The 9,739-nt window shown below is 49.2% G+C and overlaps 1 protein-coding gene across 2 annotated transcripts in view; it reads right to left on the minus strand.

The window, feature by feature from the left end:
* The window catches only part of SMYD2 (SET and MYND domain containing 2), a 51,205-nt gene extending 42,032 nt beyond the window's left edge, over positions 1-9,173 (minus strand). For both annotated transcript variants that reach the window (XM_043923372.1, XM_043923371.1), the window contains exon 1: positions 8,339-9,173. Coding sequence is in view for 1 of the 2 variants with exons in the window: in XM_043923371.1 (XP_043779306.1) it covers positions 8,339-8,511 (173 nt within the window). In the remaining variant the exon portion in view is untranslated. The remainder of the gene's footprint in view (positions 1-8,338) is intronic.
* Between the last annotated feature and the right edge of the window lie 566 nt (positions 9,174-9,739).

A 9,739-nucleotide genomic window follows, 5' to 3' on the forward strand; every position in this document is an offset into this window, starting at 1 on the left:
GTCCATGGGAGTCTCCAGCAGGAATACTGGAGTGGGTTGTCATCTCCTGCTCCAAAGGATCTTCCCGATTCAGGGATCGAATCTGCATCTCCTGCAGTGGCAGGCAGATTCTTTTATCACTGCACCACTTGGGAAGCCCAGAACCACAGTGAATGCCCCATAAATATAAGTATTTGCTGAATATATTAAAAACAGAATCCCTGCTCTCAGACAGCTTACCATCTGCCCATCATTAAATGTCTCTTTTTTCAGGTGGCACAAGTGAGGAAAATCAACAGGATCTGAGCCCAGGGCCCACATCCCTTGAAGAGCCTTTCCTGGTCCTCACAGACTCAAGACAAAAAGCTCCTCCGGTCCAACATCTTTTCATTTTGTCACAGATGGCAACATAACTCCTTTTAAGTGCCAGGATATAAAATCTTGAGATTTTTATTTGGCTCAGATGAAAAAGTGCATCCTGTTGTCAGCCAGACTTCCTTTGCACCTCCCTCCCCCAGGATACGCCTATGTCTTCAGGCCTTGGTGTGAAATTCGCTTCTCCTGAGGGAGTCAGCCTTATTCTTCCTCTCCCCCAATGGTGACTGCAGATTCCCTGGGCGATGAGATGTCCTGTTCATCACAGTGCACTTGCGGATACACAGTGGTGTCTCGGCTCTCACAGCAAGCATTTATTTTGGTTTCTAGGGACTATAAACTTGTGAAACAGAAGCACTTATGGATTCTTGGATGCACTCCTTCTTTAAGAAGCGAACCCAATCCACTTGAATAATGCACATGCCATATTTCCACTCAGTCATCAGAAACCTTCCACTTAGCCCCTAGGTTTTATGTTAATACATTGGCACAAGGAGTCCCACAGTATTTTTAAATTTTTGATGGAAGGCAAATCTGAGACACGCAGCTGGATTCTCAACAAATGCATGGACTACAAAGATAAGTTGTTTCCTGAACCCTCAAGACACTTTGGTCTTATTTTCCTGCTAAATTGCATATCTCTGGCCTTCAGAGAAGTCTAGAAGAGATCGGATTTCCTTCTGTTCTATTGTGCCGGCGTGAACGCCTTTGCAATTGAAAAGGAGGCCTCCGAGGGTGGTAGGAACAGAGTCAGCAGAAGTTGCACAAAGTGAGGTGTGTGGCTTTGTGACTGGTTAGAGCGCCCGTGCTAATGAGGCCAAGGTCGTGGGTTCAGCCCCTGAAAAGGCAGTTACTTCAGTCAATTCCCTGCTGGAGGACTGCACCCCTAAACTCCCACAGATTCACTAGAAATCCAGAGATGCGAGGGTTGGGATGAGAATGGGAGACTGATGGTGGTGTACAGAGACTGATCACATTAATACAAATCCCTTGAGACAGGACAGAGCCCTCTAGTCCCAGAGTGGGCCCCTCTCCAGGGGCAAGGGGACAGCTCCAGAAGCGACTAACCTCCAGGCTGACCAGCGCTCTGTTGTGCTCACTCAGTCGTGTCCGACTCTTTGCGATCCTATGGACTGTAGCCCGCCAGGCTCCTCTGTCCATGGGATTCTCCAGGCAAGAGTACTGGAGGGGGTTGCCATGCCCTCCTCCAGGGGATCTTCCCAACCCAGGGATTGAACCCAGGTCTCCCACATTCCAGGCAGATTCTTTACCATCTGAGCCACTAGGGAAGCCCAAGAATACTGGAGTAGGTAGCCTATCCCTTCTCCAAGGGATCTTCCTGACCCAGGAATCGAACCGGGGTCTCCTGCATTGCAGGCAGATTCTTTACAAGCTGAGCTACCAGGGAAGCCCCTCCAGAAGAGGGCTCAAAGCCTGCATCTGGTCAAATACAATCAGACCTGCTCCAGGTCTGCCTAGTTCCCTGGTGGTGATCAGGACTATATACTCACGGACTCAAAGGCAAGCAGGCAAAGCAGAGCCGGGCTGCCTTTGAGAGGAACAGGACATGGGAATGCAGAATCAGTAAGAGAGGAGAAATTTCAATCCAATTGTCCTGGCACAGATCAAATGAAAGCATTCCTCAAACCGAGAAATGTGATCACTTCCCTTCACGTCTGAAGTACAAAAAGCAAGATGTGCGTATGGTGGGAATGACCTTAGTTATTGATGACTCCAGTTACAGAAGGGATATTTGTAATTACTGACTGCCTCCTCAGGATGCAGAAATACAGCGGCTTAAAATGACAGTGATTTCATGTTTTCTTGATATTGACGAGAAAAAGAAAGAGGATATGACCCTCAAGCAAAAGAGTTAAGTCTCAAACACCAAAATCAAGTAGAAACTTTCTTTGCAGTTTTCTATTTCAAGTTCTGTAAGATAACTCTGCTGTCCCAGGTTCCTACCAATTCTGAGTTCTGTTGAAAACCAGGTGCTGGCAAACTGCAGCCCTGAGCCCTGAATCTTCCCAAAGAAATTTAAGACATTTCTGAGCATCTTTTAAAGAATCTTCGGACAGACAGCGTGCCATATGCTTGTCCTACAGGAACACCATGAGGGGCCTTTCAGCACAGCTGCATCATGAATTCTATTCCCAAACCATGCCTGTTTAACTTTGCACAGAGCAAAGTTCTGAAGAATGGGCCTGTTTAAGAAGAAAAAAAAAAAATTAGGCGGGTGTGGTTAATATCCTCATGCTGCCCTACCAGAGCACACAGAAACAATCTCTCTGTATGTACCTATAAAGATGAAGACGACAAACTCCTTTTAAATAATATGAGCATATTTAAAAATATCCCAGGCTTCCCTGGTGGTCCAGTAGTAAAGTGTCCATCTGCCAATGCAAGGGACCTGGGTTCGATCCCTGGCCTGGGAAGATCCCACACGCCACGGGGCAACTAAGCCCATGTGCCACAGTGACTGAGTGTGAGGACTGCAACTACTGAAGCCCACGTGCCTAGAGACTGCGCTCTGCAACGAGAAAAGGCACCGCAATGAGAAGCCTGTGCACCTCGGCAAAGAGCAGGCCCCCCACCACCGCAACTAGAGAAAGCCCGCACGCAGCAACGAAGACCCAGCGCAGCCAAAATAAACAAACAAAAATGAAATTAAAAAATAAAAATATTGCAAACTCACAAAAGGACCAAAGCCTCATATTTCTTTTTACATTTTATCAGGTTAATAGTGGATGATACAGAAGAACATATGCAGTTGTTAGGCAAATTCCAAAGCATTAGAAAAAAAAAAAATTCTCTGAAACCACAGCAGCGTAAGATATAAATCCAAGATAGATGAATCAATTGATTTTTCTGAACTTTTAGAAACAATGCATTAATCTGTTGAATTATCCACAGGGGCAGGGGGAAGCAAAAGAGAAGAGGTGATAAAAATTGCATTCATTTGAGAAAGCAGAAGTGACTTAAGTCCTCATGTCCAGGTGTGAACCACACGGTAGTTTCAGGTCAAAAGGGACAGAGATACACGTGGTTGATTCATGTTGATATATGGCAGAGACCAGCACAATATTGTAAAGCAATTATCATCCAATAAAAAATTTTAAATTAAAAAAAAAAAAAAAAAAGGACAGTGAAGGAAAACCACACTCAGAACAGAAAGACACAGTTCCCCTCCATGAAGAGGCTGGCCCTTGGGAGGCACTCAATATCTGCCCCCCAAAATGTGAAATTCAAGGAAACAACTTTTCCAACACTCAGTTACTTCCTACATAACACGGGACAAGGTCTTCTCTACACAAGCCATCCTTGGGAGGATCAAAATACAAATGTACCTGGAAACACTTTATGAGCTGCGAAGAGCAACACGATTTAAAGGAATATCATTTTATACGGGATCTTAAAATTTTTGTGATTGAGGGGATATTGTGCAATTGCTTTTTGGAGGAAAGGGGTTAGATTGTGGTTTTAACTCACCAGTGTTTGAATTTCACTTAGGATATCTATCCTGCTGCCAGTCTGTCTCTTTCATCTCAAATCACTCCTAATCGTGCAGCTTGGTCACTGGGCCCTGATACGCTAGGACAGAAATGATGCTCCCTGCATGTGAAAAATGTGCGTGTCCTGGCACTGCACACACCTGAAGTCTTGCAGGACTGCTCTTTGCCACAGCTGAATCATGCTGAAGGCAGACAGCAGAGAAGAGCCGTGGTATCCTTGCTAGGTGGAACATTCTGTTTTGCTTCGTCTCTTACTTCAAACATTTGTTTAATTCCAGGGTAAAGAGAGTATTAAAGTCATTAATCATTTTGGAGCTACACAAGGCTCTTTAAAAAAATAACTAAATAAAGCTTTACCTGTGTAGGCGCATCATATCATTTTCATCAGGTTTTGGGAAATACTGAAAACTGGTCTCAGACACCCATTATTTATGCTGTTGAATGGAAGGTTGAGAACTGCTGCTTTCAACTCTGGGTCAACTTGCCATCTGAATGATGATTCCACTGGCCAACAAGGTACAATATTTTCTTTCCAGTATTCCCCAGCTCAACCTGACCGCCATGAAAATGTCCCTGAAATGAGAATATGTTCTCAAACTACTTAACATTTAGCCAACAGAGCTCATCAAACAAGTCCATAGAAGCGAGACACCGAGCCAATTGTGACACCTCCCGAGTGGTCTGGGTTGTATTGGGCACTTGACTTCCCTGACTCGGGACCAGCTCAGTAGGTAGGTGTTAACGCGCACTGCTTACAGATAAAGGAAGCTGGGAGTCCGTGTGTGCATGCTAAGCTGCTTCAGCCATGTCTGACTCGGTGTGACCCTATGGGTTGCAGACTGCCAGGCTTCTCTGTCCATGGGATTTCCAGGCAAGAATACTAGAGCGGGTTGCCATGCCCTCCTCCAGGGGATCTTCCCCACCCAGGGATCAAACCCGCATCTCTTATGTCTCCTGAACTGACAGGTGGGCTCTTTACCACTAGGACCACCTAGAAAGCCCAGAGGGGCTAAATAATTTGGCTCAAGACAATCCATCAGGAAGGGATGAAACCAGAAGTCCAACCCGGTCAATCTGGCCCCAAAGTCCCTCCTTTGCAGTCTCTAAGTAAAAGAAAAACTTGAAATACTGAAATGTTGAAAATGGCAACCCAATATTTCATTATCTACTATACAAATGGCTGAACTTAATATTCTTTAGTGTCACTTTTTAGAGGAAATCTGTTGTGTGTGTGTGTGTGGGTGTGTGTACATACATATACCTTTTTTGGGGGAACACCATGCAGCATAAAGGGTCTTAGTTCCTGGACCAGGGATGGAAACCTATGATCCCTGCAACAGAAGTGTGGATTCTTAACCACTGGACCACGAGGAAAGTCCTTGTTGGCTATTTTAATCTTCCCACCCATCTCTTTAAGACACATGTAAAAAGATGCAGGGAATTGATTATTGGAGCATGTGCCCACAGAAAGTGAAAGTCACTCAATCATGTTCAACTCTTTGTGACCCCATGGACTGTAGCCCGCCAGGCTCCTCTGTCCATGGAATTCTCCAGGCAAGAATACTGGAGTGGGTTGCCATTCCCTTCTTCAGGGATTTTCCTGACCCAGAAATCAAACCTGGGTTTTCTGTACTGGCAGGCAGATTCTTTATCACTGAGCTACCCAGGAAGCCCTCTCAGATGGAACGCAGAGTTACAGATTTTTCCCTTTCTGAGACAAATACTAGCAAGTGTTAAAATACATTAAATATCAAGTGGAAAAGTGTGCCACTAAATATTGACCAGGCCAATGTATGTGCATGTGTGTACACGTGTGTATGTGTGTGTGTATACCGAAAAAAAAAAAAAAAATCTGAGAGGTCTGATGAGGACAGCTCCCAACTTGAAGACATTTATATTTTTAGGAGCTGCCTCTTAGCAGCTGAGGCAAGATACACATCTTCCCAAATGTCACCCTGAGAAAATGTGATACAGATGCAAACCTTTGCTTGTGTTTCCCTGACAGTAAGAATTCCACTTCGTTGTGACTTAAGAGATTTCCTATTATTTTTCCATCCATGTACAGAACATACTTATTTCTGAAAAACATTACTTCTTTTCCTTCAAAATAAGTCAAACCCTGATACAATTAATATGATAGGGAGGATCTCTGCAGGCTCATTTGTCTTAAGCAATATTATTTACCTTCTACTTCTGGCACAAGAAACAATACGTGCAGTTTTCTTTTTATGGCAGGGGAGGGGAAGTCACGGATCAGTATTTGAGAATTCTGCTCTTACCCCTGGGGGAAACATGGGAACATATACGTGTACCTCTAGTATAGTTGGACAGAACAATCTGTCCTCGGTCTATACAAACAGCTGACAGAAGAAACAGTGCTAAATCTTTGAGATTTGATCTCGCCACTAATTCTAAGTGAACTGGATTTAATAGAAACCACAGAGTGAGTACAAAGATATTTCTGATTTCACAGGTATCATGATGTCATCATATCTTGTGTTTTATTTTAGCTGATTTCAAATGAATACTCAGGGAGAGAGAGAGGAAAGGAACTGTGGGTGTTGACAGAAGTTCACCTAAGCCAGAGAAAAGCGGGGGAAGATGCAGTGGTCCCTCCCCAGTGTAGGGGGCAGTGCCGGAGAGGGGTCTAAGGCAACAGTGACACTAATGAATGTCATTCAGAAAAAGGGAAACTAAGGCAAATGCTGTCCCATAGGGCGGGGTGATTGGCCACTCCGCACCTGACTGCACCTTCCTGTCTGGAGGTGAGGGCGTGTGTAGTAGGTACAGTTCCGAGGCGAAAGAGAACCACCTCTCCGCTCTGCGGCTCCACTGCGAACCCAGCTGGATTTGATCTATAATTCACCGGAGGAGTGGTCTGGTAACAGACATCTGAGCACCTACTAGGAGCCTGGTCCCGCAGTCTTGTCCGCCACGATGGATCCCAGGAATCACCAGGATCCCTGACGGAGGAGGGAGGCCCCTCCGTGCAGGGTGACCCGCTTTGCTCCTGCCACTCCAGACACCCAGGCTGCTTCAGACTCTGAGCCACAGCAAGGCTCAGAAGATCAAGGGACCAGACTCAGCAGCCTTTTTAACTTTGGGAAAACCCAATGCTCACTTCACTCAAACGTCGCAAAGTGGTGCCATGACCCTTTAGCTCTTGGCTCACCAATTCAAAGAGACACATCACATACAGCCCTTAAGCTGCCCACGGCATGATTCTGTGTCTAGTTCCTTTCCAGGTCCCCCCAAAGCGGAAGACAGCTCTGGCAGGGAGTCTGGGCAAGATGACTATAGTATTTAGCTTTTGTCCCTTCTTTTGCTCTGTCTTAACCGTGGAATAAGATGAACATATTTCAGGCACTGAGTTCTTCGGCATGTGCTGGACTGGAGACCTGTATTCAAAAGCTACCTGCAAACCTCAGGTGGGCTTAATCTAGCCCAGGAATCTCCACTTCGAAGATGAAGAAACTGAGGTTCAAAGAAAGTAAAGCAGGGTCCGGGAAGGTCCCATGGCATAAACTCCAATGTCATGCTTCCTGCCTCAGTCCTTTTATTGAAGACTTAGCTGGGTAGGCAATGGGCAGAACTGAGGACATCAGATTTCATTTTCTTAACTATAAAGGTGAATATATATACTTCCTCTCTGGGCAGTAGTTCTCTCCCCCTTCAAATGGAAAGGATTACATTCATGATTTCTAACGGTGCCTTTCAGGTCTGAAACTGTCATAAGGCTTGAAGATATAATTATGCGTTGGTGTATGTGAATATATACACATGTACACACATACATGATCGGCTCCATTTAAATACCAATTCCAACGGGACGTTTTGCCTAATCCGCCAAGCAACCAGGTTTTCCCAACCCCAAACCAGGGCTAGATCTCGTCCCACCATTGCAGTCCCTCTGAGCCCCGGGTCGGTGTCCCCCTGGCTTCTCCCCAAAGACAAGTGCAGAGGGTGACAGGAAAGACGAGGGGCCACGTACTTCACATGAAATACGAAGTGTCATTAATTTTAAGTTCCTCGGCGGAAACACGGCAAGTCTGCGGCAGCGCGGGGCTGGGGCGGGGCGCAGATCACCTCACAGGAAGCACAAGTGAAAGGTGACTTGTGGATGTGGCCGCTGCGCAAAACCTGGGGCCCCGGCGGCCAAGCGCCGAGTGGCCAGGGCTGGGGAGCAAGCCTGGCTCCGAGCCCACGTGTTGCAGGCACGACCCTGCCCTGGCGGGTTCGCACCGCCCGCCGGGGCCAGCAGGGAAACGTGGCGTGGTGCAGGGCGTGCGGCGGGAACTTGGCGGGTCTTGCCGAGCGCACGTGGCCCGGCCAGTCCCGGGTTCCAGGGCTGCCCCCCCCGCCCCCAGCCCCCGGAGCCGCGGGCGCTAGGACCCCGCGAGGCGCGCGCACTCCCGCCCGCCCGCGCGCGCGGCGCCCCCGGAGTCCCCGCGCGCCCGCCGGCGCCGCCCTACCTGGCGAAGCAGAACTCGCAGTGGTTGCCGCGCTCGCTGACCGTGAGCACGTAGGCGTAGGCCGGGCAGGAGAAGAGCAGGTCCCCCACCTGGAAGGGCTGCAGGGCCCGCAGCCCCCGGCCCTTGCCCGGGCTGCAGAAGCGCTCCAGCCCGCCGTCGCCCTCGGCCCTCATCCCGGCGGCCGGGCTGGCGCGGAGGGGGGCCCCCCGCGGCTGCGGCTCCCCGCGCGCTGTTATTGGAGCAGCGTCACCCGGAGTCGCGGGGGCGGGAAGCCGCCCGCGGACGCGGCGGCCACCGCTTCCCCGGAAGGGACGGCGGCCCCGCCCGGCGCTCGCGCGCCCCCGGGAGGCGGGGGACCCAGCCCCGCGGCCCCGCCCCGCGCGCGGGACCCTCGCCCGCGGCCCCGCACTCGGCCGACCGTCGGCCGCCGTGGCCGCAGCTCGGAGCTGGGTCCCCCCGGGGCGGCTCCGGGCAGGAGGGCGGAGGCGTGTGCGTCCCGGCGGAGGGCGCGGGCCGCGGCCGCGTTCCGGTGGGCGGGATGGGGTTGCGGTGGGGCAGGTACCCAGCGCCTCCCCTGGACCAGCCAGTAGGATGGCCCGCGCTGGGTTAATAGAAGTTGGCGGGGTTGGGGGGGCAAGATGCTTCTCAACCTTCAGTTCGGTTCCTCTGTCCTTGTCGAGAACCCTAAAAGGAGTCCTCGGGGAACAACGAAAGGAAACCGCAGTAGGAAACTGATGTGCCGAGGGGAGCCGAAGGTTAAAAGGTGCTTCCCCAAGGTCAAAGGTTTTTAGAGCCCTGTGTGACTCCCAGGGAATCTCAAGTATTGATTGTGAACCTACTCTTTTTTTCCTCTGCCCCTCCGGTGGAAGTTAATTACGTGGACGGAAAAAGGAAGTGCACTGGGTCAGGCTTGCTCACTCAGACTCTCTGCGTACAGGCAACGATGCGGAGGAGGCAGGAGATAACCTTGCAGTCAAGAACTTAAGACTTGCCGGGGGGCAGTGCCGGGCTGTGGCCAGAGCACAGGGCTAGGGATCGAACCGGCCTGACCACTCACTGTCATCTTAAAAAAGTCAATTAGGTTATGAGTCACAGAGAGGATTTTCTGTATGAGAAAGAAGGGTTTAATCTGTTCCGCATAGGAGTGCTGAAAGGCTGCAGTTGATGTGCGGCTGTAAGGACTCCGTGTGTGAAGAGAGGATTTAGTAAAAGCACTAACACTTAAAGTGTGATCTCAAACTAGGCTGCCTGTGTAAGTTTAGGAGTAGTTCAGCAAAGGGTAAGATCAATGTGATCTGAGTATGTAATCAGAATTTTTGACCCTTCAATAAAACTCCTAAAATGAATAAGCCTCTGGCCTTCCTGAAGAGAAGAATACATCATGGATACTCTCCCATTTAG

The sequence above is a fragment of the Cervus elaphus genome, chromosome 14, assembly GCF_910594005.1.
Source record: "Cervus elaphus chromosome 14, mCerEla1.1, whole genome shotgun sequence".
Classification (NCBI taxonomy): Eukaryota; Metazoa; Chordata; class Mammalia; order Artiodactyla; family Cervidae; genus Cervus; species Cervus elaphus.